At 46.8% G+C, this 19,026-nt stretch overlaps 1 protein-coding gene across 1 annotated transcript; it reads right to left on the bottom strand.

The window, feature by feature from the left end:
- Positions 1 to 167: 167 nt before the first annotated feature.
- On the bottom strand, positions 168 to 13,161 carry LOC144161446 (BLOC-2 complex member HPS5-like; the record flags this gene model as incomplete). The annotated part of the gene is made up of 8 exons (XM_077692106.1): positions 12,981 to 13,161; positions 11,538 to 11,761; positions 8,333 to 8,443; positions 5,901 to 5,962; positions 4,904 to 5,090; positions 2,365 to 2,495; positions 1,096 to 1,222; positions 168 to 250 (listed from the first exon to the last, which is right to left on the bottom strand). Coding segments are annotated over exons 2-8 (866 nt in total), but the record flags the coding sequence as incomplete, so codon positions are not given.
- Between the last annotated feature and the right edge of the window lie 5,865 nt (positions 13,162 to 19,026).

The raw sequence follows: 19,026 nt of genomic DNA on the forward strand, positions 1-19,026 counted from the left end.
GTCCTATCAGGACCCCCTTTCACGGTGAGTTAGGCGCCCTCAGTGGGCGCACTGTTGACAACAATGTAGCCTCCACAGTGCTGCAGCTAGCTTGTGGTATGAACTATAGTCCCAACACCAAGCATTATTGTACTGGTGAGGCTTAGCCAATACTTGAGGCAGCATACCTGTAAGTGACTAGCTTGGCAGGTGCAGTGGAAAGTGCCTCCTTGAACTGGTGCGTTTTCAACACACTACCCTTAAGGTCAGCCTGAAAAGGAAACCGAGAGAGAGGAAAAGCAAGATGAGTTGTGGACTCACACTGCTGTAATGAAAACTCGAGATGACGGGTGATCCACAAAAATGAAGCGTGGAGTGCCTCGCAGGTGTACTCAGTGCTCAAATTCATGTCGTCATTTTAGGCACTGTTGGTGCTGGCCTGTTGCTGTGTATTTCTTGTGGTTCCATGGAATAGAAAATTCTTAATTTATCCCTCTAAATGTAACCCAATTTATCCCTCTCAATCTAACCTTAAGAACAGTCATTTTCATGCTAAAGACTTCAGCAAAGACACAAAATTCAGCAGACCCAAGTGAATCTCACCTAGAGTCAATTCATAGTTCTACACCGGGTCCTTTTTTAAGTTCAAAAACCGACCCTGTAAATACACATACATAAAATGTTTACAATAGCCATTAATTTAAAACGACTATGAAGTTAGCAAACAGCTTTGGCCTGCTCATGTCTCCCTACAATTTTGTTTGACGAGGAATGCTGCTTGGGGGAGTGGCCAAAGATGGGCTGTCAGCACAATCACTGGCTGACCCCGCTAGAGTGCTGTGGTAAATAATGTTACCATGATAGCTTTAAAACTTGCAAACAATGTGTCTAGCAACTTTCGGCAGGCATTCACCACGGTCTTGTTCAAGATTTGTGACATGTCACCCCCCAATTGCAAAATGACTGGTCTGACACAACAGGTTCCCGTTTTGCTGATCATTTCTAAGGGAGAACGGCACCTCTTGCCATTGGGAAAAAACACCAGAAAGCTACAAAAAATGCAATCTTCGCACAGAAAAACTTCTCTCACTCCCTAGCACTTCTTTGGTTGCCTACCTGCCAGAGCCTGGATCCTGGACGTGCCGCATAAATGCATAGGGAGTCCTGGGGCTTGCTGCCCGAGTAGAAGCAGCCTCCGAACTCACCATCCCTGAGCTTCTTTCCCACCTGCGTGAACTTTTCCCTGAAACGGAGTTAAAAAAAAAAAAGAAACCTATCAATTAGCAGTGAAAATGCTCACAGTAACACTTCGTAGCTCCAAGAAGAGCTTTCCAAAACACTCTACTTAATGCTAAACTTTTTAACCACAGAGGGAGATGCTTCCAAGCCCCTGTAAGCATAGCTTAGTCTTTGCCAGTATCGTAGTTGACAATGACATGCCAAACAATACGAGTATAGGTTGTATTCACTGGTGAGGCATGCATGCGGGCAAACATAAGTATGAGCCGTCACGGGTTATGTTAGGCTCCGCGGGATGGTAGTACTTGTCTGTGCTAAGCACATGACGTGTGTTAGACATTCCGAACTCTACCCCACCAAACACATAGCAATGCAGCGACTCCAATGTGAGTACGATTAACAACATCTCTGTTGACGACACCGTTTTGAATCGGGTTGAAACGGAGCAGATGGCGCATGTCGGTGTTTTCAGGGCGCAGCTCTTTGGCGGCCTTCGCTGGGCTGAGCCGCGTTGTCGGTGTAACCAAGTGAACGATGGCAAGACCAACGAGTGAAAGAAAAAGCAATGATGAAAGAAAGCAAAGGAGGAGAGTGTCGCGAAATAGGGAAGGGGAGGGCGGTTCGCCGTGGCGGCGCGAGCCAGCACTCTCCGAAAGTGTCCGGTGGGGGAGGGGAGGGGGCAGTATGTTGTGCCCACACAAGGCGCTCGACGATGCAATGCTTGGTGAAAATGTGAGGGGGGCGTACGCGTGGCTATGAAGTACGTTCGCTAAAGACGCAGTTCGCGGTTCCTTCCTGAGACACACTTAGTGCCACCGACGCAGAGGCTCATCATCACTGCTGTCGAGTGAACCCATGAGTGAGTACTGCCTCAGCGCATTGCTGCTGCGCCCAACTATCGCATTAGGGCATATCGTAATCCCCAGCCAGTTTTTTTTCTTTCTGCGGCATGCGGGCACAGTGGCACAAGCCGCGCCAAGTTTGTGGCACTTCGGCCATGTCTGTGGCTGTTTCCAGTGTTGCCAAGCAAAGAACATGACAGCTAAACTTTTCAGTGAATACCATCTGTACCAATGGGCTCTGTGACCGAGACTAGGTTAGGAAAAAAGGTGCGTGCCACAGACAGCAGGCCCAGTGACCACTCACCTGATGGTGTCGCCCAGGTAGCACTTGGTTAGTGTGGAAGCCAGCAGCCTGTCCTGGGCAAAGCTCAGCTGCACCACCCTGGAGTCCAAGCGCATCAGAGTGGTCGGGGGCGACTGGAACAGGCTCTTGGCCTGCAGCCAAGTGATGAGAGCAAAAAGGCTTTGCTTTAAAGTAAGTGCCAACGCTCTGTGAGCGAATATACAAATCAAGTGCAGTCGAGCAAAGCATCAAATCTATCCTAATAAACTACATCCACAAAAGACACACACATGCACATAAATTATTAAGACGCTGCCACACACAGGGGTGCCAGGTGTTCCGGTGTGGGCCTAAGCCAACATCAGGAAGTTGCAAATATTCGAGTTTTTAATTCAAATCAGAAACTGACTGCTCAAATAATGCAAAACTTCAAATGGCAACAAGCCTCTTCTTAGATGTGGTAGTTTTTGAAAAGCCAGTTAGTCCCAGAGAAGTTGAGTTGGGTCTCCCTGAGCCTAATTGGATGGACCCCACTCAAAGTTCAGCACCATCTTTGAATAAAAAGAACCATCCTGTGAGGCCCCCCTCCCTCTGCAACTCATCACGTTTTAAAGGGACACTGAAGTGATTTGTAAATATCGTGAGAATACTTGCGCAAATCTGGGCCTGCAGTCTCTAGCCCATGTTTCGACCACTCTGGGTGCATTTACGCGACTATATGTAGTATAACCCTTTCAGTCACCGTATCTCCATATAGAGACGCGACGTTCTTGGGCGTTTCCGTCGTGAAAACGAAAAGAGTTCATGCTGCAGGGCGGTGCGGCTGATGTTTGAAACCTACGGAAGTGAAAGGTAGCAACATGTGATGTGGAATGGCGGAACCGCACTCATAAACATCGTTTCAAAATGGACGCCACCAAGTTTTGTGGGACCTTTGGTGTGTTGCCTTCCTAAGTTCTCTTTTACTGCGGCGTAAATCATTTATAAAGGCTGAAAGCACCTCTTTCATGTGCAGAAATTATTATTTCACCTCCTTGTTTGTATACTGCCTCAGGATATTTATTATTTTTACAGGAAAAAGCAGGATTGAGTAATGGTGTCTCCGCATGAGGACACGACGCCATTTGCGTAATAAGCATTCTAGAGAGATTGAACCTTTCTTTCTTACCTCTAGACACTTGACACTGCTAAATCTCCAAGTATAGAATTTTTCTGCAGTGAATATAATAATTCGTGACTGAAAGGGATAAAAACCAATTCAAAAGTGCTGTCCTCCTCTTTGCATCCTCCTTGCTGATTTTCCATGACATTGCGTGTGATGCCTACTCTTGCAGGCTTGGCTTGGCTGCGCCCACTGCGCAGCTCGACGACCCTCCATAAGAGTCAGTCAGCCGGCTGCAGTCAGGCCGTCACAATTCATTCGCTCAGTTAAAACTAAACCACGACAAGATTTGTGCCCGAAAGAATGTGGCTTATTTGTAGACTGTATCAAGCTTAGTAAAGCTGGTGAAATCAAAGCACCTCCACACAAGTGCACATGCGATGCTTCGCTGACATTACTTCACTGGAGCTGTAAGCTACACAAGTGTTAGTCAAGAAATACTCATCTAGGATGCTGTGAATAGTGAAACTAAAAAAAGAAAAAGAAAAGAAAAGAAAAGAAAAAAAAAAAACAGCCCATACTTCATACTTCCTTTTCCACCAACCTTGGGATTATGGTCGAGTGGGCTGAAGCACTGGATGCAAGGCGTCGCAATGGGCGGTTCGAACCCCGATTAGGCGTGGTTTTTTCAAAATTTGATTTCTTTTTATTTAGGTAATATTCTCTACACTGAATTCACGATTCTTAGTTGCAGCCTTCAATGCTCAACGAGTGAGATGGCAGACTGTGTGCAGATTGACACTGATGCGCTGGAGAGTTCTCGTTGGCAAAGTGTTAATGTAAGCACCGACGATTTGTGGGCACAAGGCCGAATCAGCCAACTGTCGACCTGGTGTCAACACACCTCTTACGATACAGGGACGAGCCAGGCAAGCTCCAAAGGTGGGGGAGCCTCGCAGTTGAGCATCTCCAATGACGCAAGGGGTGTTCAGCCACTGTGTGTGCTTCAGCTTGTGAACGTTACGGTTCTAAGCGGTACTGGCCGGCTTATCTGGCGCATTTTACAGCCGACGAAAAAGCAGAAACACGATATGACAATTCCTGATATATCCTGAATGCCTAACCAACGATAACTCCGGATGGCATGCCTGTTGTTGCACGGAACCAAAACCGGAGCCTGTTTGAACTATAGTCTTGGACATTGTCCAAACACATCGCAAGACGAATATACGTCACTGTTGTTAGTTGTTGCAGCCTCTGCAAATGTCGCCTGTTATACTTTATTCTTTCAGGCTTTATAAATTAAATACTGCTTCATTGACCAGATAAATGATGAAAAATGTGCTTATTTGAGCCCGTCTACGCAATGCAAACAAAACGAAAACAAAAGTTTGACAAATTCACTTCAGTGTTCCTTAAAGACATGCCCTGCAGAGATGCAAGCTCTTAGCGACTGACCTTGGATGTGGACACGTTGAGGACGGAAACCTTGCCGGCGTTGTCGGCTGCAAAGAGGCGCGTTCCCGGCCCGTTCCACTCGAGGCAGGTGATGGCACTTCCCTTGTGCTCAAAGGACAGCTGCAGCCTCTGTGCTTGCACGGCCGGCCTCCTAGCATTGTGCTCCAGCACGACAACGTGCCCACGACTGGGAACGGAGGGACCGAAGGCAGTGTTGCAACAGGAGTCTGGCAGACATGCTATCCATCGCTCGGTGTTCACCCCAACATGCACACACACACACTTTAACCATATGCGTTCTTCGAAGGAAGCCTTGACATGCTTAAATGCCGAACACGCCTACAGCTATTATTTCAAGAACTAGTGGCTACATTTTGTGTGCTAACTTTGACAGTTCCCGATTTTTTTTTTTTAGTAATTATTAAGAGCTGACTATTTTCAGACTAAGGGGAAAAAAGACTGCATCCCTATCTAGTGTTCTGATAGCATGTTAAAAAAAAGTGCTCTTTGTCAAGCTCCTACATAGCGAAGGCGGCATTAAAATATCATCGCAATGGTGGGGGAGCTAATCTTTAAAGTACCCTCAGTACCCTTACAGGTAAAGATAAGGTCCTCTCTCACAAGCCTTTCCACAGCAGCCATGTTATCTGCAGTCACTACAGATGATATTTCAAGTCTGGAAACACTTACGTTCCCCGAACAAGTTAAAAACTGTTGCAAGTGGTGGTCCACAAAAGCACATGATAATTGTCCCGACGATTCATTTAAACCGCTTCAGAAAATTGTGCCGTTGAGATCCATGGCGCTGCTTATGCTAAGGAGACATGCCTTAACTCGCTGAAGCTTACTGCCGACACTAGTTGTCACTTTGTTTGTTAGCTATGCGAACTGCAGTTAGGCTTTACAACGGTTGCCTGCCACGAGGTTCGCAGTTTTATTATGCCTCAAAACTTTCTAGAGACCTTTGTACAGAAGTTGCGAACAACGTGCTACGAACCTAGTGGCGATTCCAAGGACGTAATCATCTGGCGCCAAGGCAACCTGTGACACTGAGCCCTCCTGGAACAACAAGAGAAATCAAATTAAGGCTAGTTAAAAATGAACTGAAGGGTTATCCCCAATACTCCTGGAAGGGAACGAACTACTAAAATCCTGCATGACATGGAGCAAAAATTGGAAATTGGAATGCCACAGCAACACAGCTGGAACTTGATTTGGCATGCCAAGGGGAACTTGCAATGTTTCTTAAAACCTTTAAATTGCTTGTAAATTCAAGAAGTTCGCAATATCAGGTTTCACAAAATGTGTTTTCCTACTGTAATGAGTGAAACCCCAAAGATTAAAGATTTCTCCAAAGTCATCCACAGCTGCACATCTCGCCAATCGAGGCATACTCTGGATTAATTTTGGCTGCCTGGAAGTCACTCGATGCTCTTATTGTTGTTTGCATGCACTTATAGCAAGCATTTGTTGTGTAATTATTTTGAACAAACTACCTATTATTTCTCCTCCGAATAACCAGTCGGATCCATGAAAAAAAAGACTTCAGCAGAAAAGATTCAACCCCAAGAAGCGGTTTATACAATACTAACATTTCCAGTCCCCACTGCAACATACCTTTTGGCTCATGCTGCATAACACAAAGAGTTTGTTGCAGGTCTCTTCCCCAAGTTTCCCTTTGGCTTCACAAGAAACTGCCATTTCTGGCATTGAAATATAAACCCTCACATGAGTTCTGCACACTATCAAGTACCCCTAGGGCCGCTCAACATATAACAAATCCACTGACTACTGCAAACATAAACAAAATGATGCCAATGAAAGTTCACTTGCCCCGATTTTGAGGGTACTCTGCGACTGTTAATGAGCCAAACCACACGAGAGCAGCCCTCAATGTACCAGTGATGCTAAAAGCGCAAGCTTTTACTCAAGATCATGAGCAGCAAATTTCAGTTTAGGCAAGCACAATCAATAGATTTCATATGAAAAGTAAACTTGGTGCTGCTTTTTGATATTAAACTGCTTCAGCTTGCTCAAGTGCCAAAAAATTCAATAGAAACTAACTAACGGCTGGTTAATTGCCAGCAGTGCAGATTTGCATTGTCTGACAAAAGCTTTCCGCAGGTGCTCTTCAGATATTCTTACACAAGCATCCGTGTCATAGCTATTGCATTTAATAATAGTGATAAAAATTCGACTCCAGAACTAAAGCCGCTAAAACAATGAATCCCACTTCGGCTCGGATCTCTCAGGCTTCATTTCAGCCCCTATACCCATGCATGGAAAAGAAGGCCTACGCTGCAAGAAGATTCAGAGAGCACCTGTGTGAACAGATGTTCGAAGCGAAAAATAGGAGCACACAATGCCGCTTGACATGGCGGAAGACAAATTGCTCGTCTATTTGTCTTCCCTGAAGCAACTGCGTGCAGTAGAAATAACAAAAGAAGGCATAGTTTAATGCCAGTTGTACTTTGAAGGAGTGAGAGGGGGTGGGGGCGGTGTACTTACCGTATTTACCCGATTCTAACGCGCCCCCGATTTTCCTGGCAAAAAAAAAAAAAAAAAAAAAACTTGCACCTCCGATTGTAACGCGCACGGGACTTTGTGACCCAGACAAACGAATGCGAGAGAAACGGGCGATGTGTTTCCCGAAGTAATCTGACTCATCTCACTCCTTGTCGCTCTCCGCTGACCACAACCACGGCCGCTGGATGAGAGTGCGCCTTTCATCCAGCGGCCGTGCCACAACATCTTGTCCTCGGTGCCTTCAAACGCGTTCGCGATACTTCTGAACGAACGTTCAACCATGGTCGATGGGATCGTGGCCCACGCTTCGCACGCCCATCCCGAGAGCTTCTCCAGAGGTGCACGCTTCAGCCGACCGCTTGTTTTGAACGCGTGGGAGCCGCTGCTGCCATTGCTGTTATCAAGGGCGCAAGTGAAACGATTTGACGATTTGTGTGAACTCCGATAGAAAAGCCTAGGCACCTAGGCTTGCTGCGTCCGAAAAATCATTGCTAAAAGCTTTGGCGCCATCTTGAGATGGCGATGGTGATGGGTGGGACGAAATTTCCGCTGTTTCGGCAGTTTCGGTTTTGTATCCGATTCTAACGCGCATGCGATTTTTCGGCCTATTTTTTCGGAAAAAAAGTGAGCGTTAGAATTGGGTAAATATGGTAATACAAAAAACCAGAATTTCATCATTACCATGAGACCATTGAGGTCCAAAACAGGATGAAATTTACCCTCGGTAAACACAACAGGGATGCAAAGGTACTGAATAAAAAAAAAGATAAAAAAAAAGAAGAAATTGGTGGCTTTTAGTTATGGTGGTGGCGTGGGCTTGCAAACTTTTTTTCTTTTCTTTTCTCATATCTACACAGCAGGTGAAGCATAAGAATTTTCCTGGAAATTGAACGTCACACACACCTTGTTTGTGATTGTTGTGATGTACGCAGTGGTGTCTCGATGGAACATGAACACATCTCCGCTTGTGGCCCCAAAGGCCAGGTACCGCTTTGATGCATCGAAACAGACATACTGGAAGAGACACAAGGTTTTAGCACCCCGATACGACAAACAAAAAGCCCTACTTTTCTTTTCTTTTTTTTTTTTTGCCTGCAGACTTCTTTAAGACATTGCTGTCCTTTAAATCTCCGTCCACACTGGAACTGGGATGGATGGGAACGTCTTTCAGCTGGCTTGAATGTATGCGCGACAATAAAGGCTCTGTTATAAAAATGATTAGCAAATCATGAAGTTGTGCTCGCTGCATACGAAAGCTATCACATGTGACTTGCCAGCTTGTGAAGAACCAGAGTCAACGACCATCAGCATTATGAAATTTTCCTCTTCTGTCACACACCTATCTCGACATAGCCACTAGGTGAAGCTAGAGCCACTAACAATAGCTTAATGCTTCAGAATAACAACACGGACGGCCATTTTATGGTCATGAACTACAGCTGCCAGATCTACCTTCGCCAAACACACCAAAACTGCATTAGCAGGCAGTATTGTGTCTGTCGCCAAATAATGAAAACTACTCCACAAGCTGTCACTAATCGACTCAAAACTCAGTCGTTAATGGCCTCAATGTTATGTGACGCATTGAACACACATCATTGAACCCCAAATAACCTCTGGAACACGTACACTTGTTTAAAAATAATTTTTGGTTTGACACGGACTCAAAATACTTGGAACTGATAGGCTGCAGACATGCGCATAACTGGACACTACTGCCGCGGTTTTAAAAAATTAATAGGATACAATTATGGCACCTTCGTTTTAGAATTTGATCTTTTTAAATTTTGGGGGGAAAAAAACTTGATGCTTTCTCAAAAGTTGCCGCGCAGGCAGAAATTGAGTTTTTATTAATGCCTTTCATGAATTCTGGTTTTATTGTTAGAAACAAGAAAATATTTCTGAGCATAATTAATATCGTTCTGGATGCAAATGCCTTTTACACAGGAAATGTACAACAAAACAACGGTAACAATGCCAAAAATGATTCTTTCAAACTTGAAATATCTTAGCAAGCATTTTGAACAAGTAGTCACCTAAGTCACCTAACAAGTCAAAATCACTTCAACTTGTTCGTTTGTACACAGTTAGATGAGCTTTTGCTGTGGTCTGGCAGAAAGTATCTCCAACCATGTGAGGTCAGAACACATTTGCATGTTTTTGTGGTCTGCCATATAGGGACAGTAAATTGTAGAAAGAAATTTGTCTCTATCAGTAAAAAACAGTGCCATGAGCGCAAATATACCACTAACGGCAACGGCAGTTACTTATTAAGGCAGAAAATGCCAAAAGCGTCAGAACAGGCATTGCCCCCTGAATTCAAGTTCCCACACCACGATTTGTGACGTCATCAATCTTGAATGTTGAAGCGCGGATTTGTGCAGCTTGCCAAGGCGGCTTTCTGGAGCAACTCTTGAAATGAAACAAACATTCTGAAACGTGGCTTAATTGTTAGTCTCAGAAAAATGCTTAGCTCCTAACTCAAAGCAAAAACACAAATCTGTCATACAGCCGGAAGAATGACGACTGGTATTATGATCCTTTTCGTCAAGAGCAACACTGCGTCATCTGCTGTTCACATCAGTGGAGAACGAACTCAGGACTGTGCAGTTTAGGTGCAGCGGTGTGCAAGAAGTGCTTCCTGTCCTCTCATTTGTTGAATCAGTTCAGCATGTTTACAGGCCAACTGCACTCAAATTTCACCTTGACCAAATTTATTTTTAATCTGTAGTTTTAATGTGTAGTAAGTACCACCAAATCAGCTGGGACACGAGTGGCAGCTCCGTGAAACGCCTCATTAATCAGTCAGAAGCATTTAAAAAAAGCCCCACTGCAGACCCCGCTGCACCTGTTGGCGGATCGCGTAAACAGCCATGACGCGCCTGTGACGATCCAGCCGACGGGAGTTTCTTCCTCTGGGCCAGCCACGCAGCTGGAGAACCAGTCGAGCTCTGCTGCGAACACTTCACCCATTTGCTGCCCTGCACGCATGTAGAGCTTGCGCGCAGGTTTGCTCCCTAGCTGCTGACTGTTCCGCCATTCGCTGGACAGCTGCAACGTCATTTTAATGGCCGCACACTCCTCCATTTCACTTTCAAAATCGCCTTTTCGAAGACCACTTGCGGCGTCCAAGCGCGTATCGCAACTGTTGTATTTTGCATCTTGCTTTCTTTTTCAGCAGACTATAAGGAATTAGTGTTTTCAAGAGCTCGAAATTTTCAGTGCAGTTGGCTTTTAAAGGAGCCATGAAGACAAAACACAAGTTCGTGTTATTCGAAAGATTTCGTGTTTTATAGTGCCCCCAGCGCTTGTCCGAATGCAAACGATGCTTTATTAACGGAGAAATTAATTAAGTGAAGTTAAAATTTTGATTTTCCCGCTAAATCATTCGTTTTCGTGGTCTGCAACGACATCAGCCGATTGGGAAGCCTTGCTTACCGTTAGTCAACCTAGATGGCGCCACCACACCGGGGCAAGCCGTTTACTGCCTTCGGTTTGTTTGTGAACGTGTCCAAACCTGGCTTGTTTGGTTCATGAAGATGATAAACTTTACGTGAAACATGGTGCTCGCTCGAGAAATACGGTCACGTAAGACATCGTCGCTCGCGTCAATCGGTCAGTGTCATCTGATACAACCCCAAAGCCCCGCTGTGCTGTGCATCTAAACGAAGCATAGTGTGCGCAGTACACATTGGTACTTCAATGTTTACGTGTGCTTTCATAACTTCCACTGTTTGTCCTACCATTCTTACTGATATAAAAAGAATGTGCCCTAAATTTAAGCGCAAATAGCTCGTTCGGCAAGATTTTGTGCCTAATTTGCGTCTGCTTTTTTCGGCCTCCTCAAATCACGGAGCTGTCTGGTATGACATCATAGGTTCTGTTGCGGGAAATGAGCCAGTGGGTCGCATGGCCATACCCTTTATTTCTAATTATGTAGCTTATTTGAGCAAAGTTTATGTTAAAAGTGGTGTCAGTATGATTCTAACGAGGCAATCTTTTGAATGAACCAAAGTTGTGTTTCCTCTTCATGGCTCCTTTAAACACACACAATTGACTCCACTGCCGCACCCAAAATAAAAGAAAATCGTGCCGTAGGAGGGAATACCTTGACCCTAGTGAGGTTGGCGATTGGAGTGCGGATGCCATCGAGGGGCTGGTACTCAGCCAATACATAGGGCGTCTGTGAAGTGGGCTCGACTCCGCCTTCGGCCATGCGCCTTGGCTGCTGTGGCACAGCCCGCTTCTTTGGCACTAGGACACGGGGGTCCATACATGGCTGCGCCTCCTCGATGCTGGCACCATGCCTGCCATGCTGTCAGGTGTGCGTGTCTGCGAGGACAATTTTAACAGGCCGGGGGAGATGCAGGCTGCCGCAAGACTGTGAAACTGTCACCGCACTTCAGTAAAAGGCCACTACGAAAGGGAGCGCCTAGCGTTCCGTCCACATAGAATGATGCTGCAGTTATATTTAACCCTTTGCGTAGTCGTTCAAATCTAACGAATCAGCTTCTCCTCTTATAATTTAGAATTTACGACTACGCTTTCAATTTTTTTTGTTTCTGCAGTCACATAATTGGCTCTTACATCTCAACATGATTCCGCAACAGAGGCATAAGCGAATTGCATTGGCTTCGTTACTGCACCACTATCTCCACTGCAGCAAGCAGAGTTTTGGATGGAACATTTGTTGCTGTAATGGCTTCGTTTGAATGAAACACAAGATACCTTTAGAGGTATCTCTCGCTTCCTTCTGATCAATCTTTCACTCAAAATGTATACACTTGTCGGCAAGAACATGACAGAAACATCCGGTGAACAGCAGGAGTTGCCTGAATGAATTGCGGGTCGTAGTCCGGCATTAACAGGCAACAACTCATGTTGCTCAGGAACGTGCTGCGTTGTTGCCTTAACTGGCAATCACGCTTTGAGAGCGGGGGACCAGGTTTATCTATGTGCATGTTCGTTAAGAGTATACACGTAGATTGAAAGGAAATCCCCGAATATATCTTCACAGTCAAATTTCACAACATTCCCCGCTTGATTACACATCATTGAAGTGTCGCAGTTCAATTCAAGTGCTGACTGGCGACAGTGCGGAGGTGTGTGAAAAACGGTGTCAGAAACACAGCTGGCATTGCACAATAGCACAAGACCCCACGATTTAACCTTGACGCGGTGAAAGTATTGTGCCGCTTATTACGGTTACACTATCAAACGAATTTTTTCATTGCTCGAGCTTTCTCAAAATAATGCGTTGATAACAATTTTTTGCGTTGAAAGTGTTTACGTCCGGACGGGTCCCTTGTGCTGATAATGGCAAGTCGTACTACAACCGCCGCGCAGGATCACACCAGCAGCCCCAAAATAATGACTTTAATGAAAATCTGAAGCCATATAGCTCAAGAGCTAGAATATAATCAGTTAACGGGACGAACTACAGCAAGGAAGGCCCCAAGAAAAGCGAAATTACTGCGCCGGGCTGGCATTTAAGCCTACTAATCGCTCCTGATAACGAATCTGCTGCGCTGGCGCTGAGCAGAGACCTTACCGTTCAAAAAGGCGTTGCAGAAGTGTGTGTTCGTCCATAGACAGCGTGATATATTATTCCAGGAAAAGCTAGGCTACATCGCACGGTTTATTGCTGAAAGCTGGCCTACCACATGCGTCGAAGCTCACATTGATGCAAGGCGAATACAGGTGGCCCCATCTAGTACGCGGCACACAAGGCCGGATGAGCCGAAACAAACGTTGGTTTTGGTTCTGCTTTCAAGCGCGGTTAAATGTAAAACCACGGCCGCTGGATGAGAGCGCACGCAATGTGCGCATTTCACCCAGCGCCCATGGTAAAGTTTAATTCTGCAATCTTCCGTGCTAGGGCATTTGTTGTCCAATAAACATTTTTATATTATTCATTCAAACTCCCATCAATGAAAGTTTTTACAAACTAGCGCTTTTTTGTGAACAGGAACATTGTTATCGGGTAAAAATTGATGGGCCAAACCATTATCACTCAGCGAAACCGTTTCCGTTTCATTTGGCTGCACACAGTCATGAAACAAAATACGGTGAACCGGGGCACAGTGAATTCATTCATTGATAAAACTTCATTTTGATTTCTCGCTTGGGGCTTGTCTGGCCCTGTCCATATGGAGGGCCCCTACCATGCATGGTAAGGGATCCATATGGTCCTCAGTAGAGTGGTGCTATGGTGATGTGGGCCCACATCAGACACGCGGATTTTAGGGGTCGCTCCATCGATACCAACTTGTCCCGCATGGGGACTGCCTGTAAGGCGGCAAAGTCAGGCATTCTCCCCTTGGCTGTCCTACAATTCAATCTCACAAAGGCTTTCCACCAAGTAGACCATGCCTTTTTGCTGATGTCCCTCCGTCAATAGTAGTAGTAGTAAAAAACGTTTTATTGATTCCGTGAAGTGCAGTCGTTCCCTATTCCTGGAAGCCATGTGATGAGCGGGCACCCTTCGCTCTGGTGGCCACAAGTGTCTGGGCATCCAGATTGCTGCTCACCAAATTCTCCCACAGCTCAAGGGTGGGAAGGGGGATGTAAGAGGGGCGAGGTTGGAGCTGTGATTGCACTTTAATATGATCTGTGTGGGATAGGTGAAGAAATGGTGGAGTGGAGACAGATCTGCTACACCGAAATCCCCATTAACATCATCATGAATGGGGAGGTGCCAGGTGGGGAATCCCATTGGTGTGGGCAGGTCTGTCCGGCATGGCTTCCCCAAGTCCGCGATTCTTTTCGAATTGTTCTTTGAACCACTTCGTAGAATGCCAGGCGTCGAAGTCAATAAAAGGCTTTATCCTCGGTGACGCAGAGCTAACTATCTTGGCTTATGCAGACGGTGTCGCGTTCTTACTCTAGTCGAGAGAGCATACAGGCGACAGAGATTGTCGGGCTCGTGGAACCATTCTGTCGGTTCTCTGGGGCTCAGCTCAACCTGTCGAAGTCAGAGGGAGTATGGCGGGGCGAATGGCGGAGTTAGATGGGGGGAGGCCATCATCTGCTACTTTGGGGTCAATCTAGACAACGGCTCAGCCATTGCCCCCCGTTAGCAGTAGAAACTGGCAGCCGCTGGAAGGAAATAGGAACACTGAAGAGCGTGACACATAGCCTTCAATTCTCAGGGTCACGTGTCTGCAATGCCGTGGTATATCCGACCGCCTTGTACGCGGCTCGAGTCTCTTCCATCGACGCAGGCTCAGTTGCCAAGGTTCACAAGACGTCCGCGGTATTTCTCTGGCGCACCACACCATCGTTTTCTGCAGTGCGGAAACTAGGGTATAGGGCTTGTTAATTAAAAGGGATCTTAAGCTGCCAGTGCAGCGATTTATGTCCTTCCGCGATCGTTGTGACGGTTTCCTCACACACCTGGCTCGCAACAACAGCGTAGAAATGGCGGGGCAGTGGCCTTCTTGCAGGGATTTTTCTCTTGGGAGTATCTGTGCGCAGCGAAACTGAGGAAGCTTAATAGAGCAGATCCTCCAACCCCCATGTACCGCTCACCACCTCAGGTCAAGTGAAAAGTGACGTCCTACGGCGTGTTCGGAAGCTACCGATTCCAACTAAGATTTCTTCCGCTTACACTCGGGGGTTCACCTACTAGGGGAAGACAGGAGGAGCGGGGTTTCTTCCTGCCCTGAGTGGCCAACTATCTGCTGTGTGGAAGGCGGGAGACGCCAGAGCATGTTTTTGTAGAGTGAAATACGGCGTTATATTTCTAGGACGAGCTGCAGTGCTCCTCTGGAACACACTGGCAGCTCACTCGGATAGGCCAAGTATAGTCAGTGGGGCTCTTCGATTTACAGTCTTGGACTCACCGCGGACTCCCCAAGAAGCAGTCCGGCGTTCGATTTTCCTAGGTATCCCGAAGGCTTCGGGAAATCCTCGGACTACCCGCGGACTATCCGCGGTGAGTCCGAGACTGTAAATCGAAGAGCCCCAGTATTCCAATGCGCCGGTGACGTCGAACATTGCTAGACGGCCGCTGAAAGGCTCTCTGCTTCAAGCGGTCGTGTACCGGTTCTCTACCAGAAACGGATACGTCGGCCTTCCGATTCCAGACCACCTACAGAGATTGAATGACGTTGAGGAACGTCTAGTAGCGGCACGACTTCAGCCAAGAGTTCGTACCCTTGTTCAAAATTCAGGTGTAATATCAGCTTCGCTGGTCATCCCCCTTCACAGTGTAGAGTGGTTCATGATTTTTTATCATCTGTTTTATTGGTTTTTGCTTCTATGGAATGCTTTGTTCTGTATTTCGACCTTAACGTTAACGCTTCATTTGAGTTCGCTGCCTTGCAATAAATAAAAAAAAAATCGTGGTTGATTTCTCTGTCATAGGAATCAGTAAAACGCGAAACTGAAATGTGCAGCGAAATGTGCCGCTGAGCATGATTTGCGGGTGGGTGGTTGTCTTGTGGGTGTGCTTGGCGAGCGACCTCCTGCTGGCGCGTCACTTCGGCAAAGGTGTACTGGCGTCATTTCCGTGACGGATATGACGTCAGTGAAATCTTGGGGTGTCGCGGCATAAAACGGTTTCGTGTTAAAATATAAAACCCGAAAACGAACAAAACCCTGAAAGTAACGTACTCCTTAGTGCTAAAGGTTGCTTCCCCGCAAGAAGACCCTGTGTGCAGGGGTGCACCCTTTACAGGCCGCTTGCTTCGGGGTGCTGGCGTCACTTCTGTTACGGATATGACGTCAGCGAAATTGTCACAAACTCGAGCGTACGACGTCTAAAAGTACTTTATAAATTTTCCATTTCATTGTACAGCGCCTAATTCTTCTTGCAGTCGTCCGATTCATTCCATTCGGTTCTATTCGCGCCGAGACAACGCTGGAACTTTCTCGAACGAAGAGACGGTAACATGATCACCCGCCGGCTCGCCGGCAAGAAAACAACAAAAATAAAACTTCCGCCGCTCCAGTTTCGTCGAAGCTTCCAGTACTTTCGAGGAGGTGCGCGTGGCCTTGCCAGTGCTAAAGAGCGTCGATCAGTCTAGAATGGAGAAGAGGGAAGTTATTTCGCTGACGGCGGCGGGCGCGTTGCGTGTTGTGCTCTCCTTCTCCGCGCCGGCACGGTTATAAAAAGAGAAGCCGCGCCTAAGCAAACCAGCTACGTTTGGACGTCGTGATTGACAACTGCACCTGCCAGTTTGTACATCACACCATCGGCGACCCGCGCCCTGGAGGACTGCAACGTGCTCCCGGGCCTCGAATGACCGTGATCGTCTCGGACGGCCTGGCCTACAGCGAAGCCACGCTTCCCAGGTAGCCGACTCGCCTCCGACAGCGGTGCATCGTCCGGCCCGGTCGGTGAATATGCAGGGACTCTGTCTCTCATAAACATCGAACTGTTTGTTTTCTGTTTAGTTAACTGCTCCGCTTAGTAATATTCCTTTGTTAACGCTCCTGATTGTATAATTTTGCCTGATATTGAACTGTTGCTTGATCTAGAGAATTCGATCTCAATTGTCTGTCACTATCGATTCATTACCTCGTGCTTGTACAGTACTTTGCCTGTCTAAATATAAGTCTTTGTGCTGTTTTCCGTTCAAGGCTCTTGCTCATTCTTGCCGCTCTGGTCGGCGAAAGCCGCACATCAGACGGCCACCCCCTTTGTCACCTGTGCCCTGTGGATTCGGTGGGGTTTGTTGGCTCTCATGAGTCGACTCCCCATATCTTCTGGCAGTGCACCCTAATTTAAGGAAGCGGGTGACAGAAATCTTCGTGTATCCGGGAATAAAACACTTTCGTGTTAAAAAATTGGTGTAATTCACTGGGTAGCGCACCTGTTAAAGATGAGTCTTTCTTGGGCTAGGTAAAATTTTGGTCATGTTTGCTTGTCCCCCGAATCGCCCGGAAATGTTGCATGGAGGGTCTGCACGCTGTTGGGGCACTTACTCACTGGCAATTAGTGGATAATTGGGGAGTATATATACGCCGCCGTAAAATTTAAGTACATTTTGCCATTAAAATTGCACTCCTGGGACAGCTAGGCCTTCGGTTGAGTTGTTGCCGAGCAGGTCGATCACTTAAGCCATACTTGTATACCCGCTTGGACGACCCTATCAGTCGTTTGTGTTGGTTTCTTGAAATTGATCAGACCAAGTTTCAGAAAAAAAAAACGACAAAAACTGTGGTTGATTCCACTGTCATGGGAATGGGCAAAGCACGAAAGTGAAATGTGCAGCGAAATCTGCAGCTGCGCATGATCTGCGGGTCGGTGGCTGTCTTGTAGGTGAGCTTGGCGAGCGACGTCCTGCTGGCGGGTCGCATCGGCAAATGTGTACTGGCGTCATTTCTGTGGCGGATATGACATCAGTGAAATCTTGGTGTATCCCGACACAAAACACTTTTGTGACAAAATATAAAACCCGAAAACGAACTATCCTAAGTATTCGCCCCGAGATCGAACACAGTCGGCCCCTGGCGGCGCCGGGACGAACCACTCCTAGTGTGGATGGCACTCTCACGTCGTCTGCTCGTTCACGTTGCGCGCGGCGCCAGACGCGTGCTGCACACGATAAATAACGAATATGTGCACTTGTTTGGCAGTAAGCAATGACATAGTTACCTCTGCTTGCGCATTTGCTCTAGAAACGCAATAATCAGCGGCCGTTGCGGGTTAACGCACGGTTCAATTCCACGAAACATCTTCGCCATGGTCACCGCTTGAGTGTGAAATGTGTTATAAACATCGCTTCGACACATTGCACTTTTCGTATTGATGAGTGCAGTCGTCTGCCGTTTCGGTAACGTCGAAGGGTGTTTTTTGAAGGTGGCGTGGTGGTGATATAAAGGATAAAAATATACATGAAATAAACGGGTAAGAAGCGACAAGACATGTGCATACCTGTGCATTTGCCACACCCTTGTGAAATTGCGCTGTGTCCTTATAGAAACAAGAAACAAACAGAAACAATTACACTGCACATGACCCGTGCGCTATCGCCTATACCGTGGCCTCCGCGATTTGCTGCCGGCGGCGCGCCGTTGCTCCGGCCGTTCCAATCGCCCGGAGAGAGCGTAATTCCGAAGAGGCCGTTTCGCCGTTTTCCGCCGCACCGCGGCGCGCGTAGCCTAAGGTCGTTTTCCCTGGCGCGGGCGGGTGCAGAGGACGAAAACTCGGCTTTCGCAGCCTGTGTGCGACGTTTAATAAAAAAGTTACCACACACCAATGCAGGTGAAAGGTAGTAGGTGCCATTAGGGTAGTTACTGGTGCTTTGAATTTTTGACGTAGACTATGCCCGGGGTGATGCATAAGTGAATTCATTGCACAGCAGCTCTTTTTTGTAGTCACGCATGGTTCCAAAACACAACACGTTTTCCGGTTTTATTTCTGAAAATCTTGTACATGTTGTTTGGAACGCACGGAACGCATATTCCGTGCGTTCCAAGCAAGAACCAAATTATGGGAATTCAACCGACCGAAATCCAACCATTAGTAAACACGAAAATACCCCCTATGTCGTTCCCTTTTTTCTCCTTTAAACGTGCGGTCTTTGACAGATAAAGTAGATGACATGGCAACACTACTTGAAACGTTTGGCGTAACTTTTACCGCGATA

Source organism: Haemaphysalis longicornis, unplaced genomic scaffold, assembly GCF_048455015.1.
Source record: "Haemaphysalis longicornis isolate Haplotype H1 unplaced genomic scaffold, Haemaphysalis longicornis Haplotype H1 scaffold_1108, whole genome shotgun sequence".
NCBI classification, from domain to species: domain Eukaryota; kingdom Metazoa; phylum Arthropoda; class Arachnida; order Ixodida; family Ixodidae; genus Haemaphysalis; species Haemaphysalis longicornis.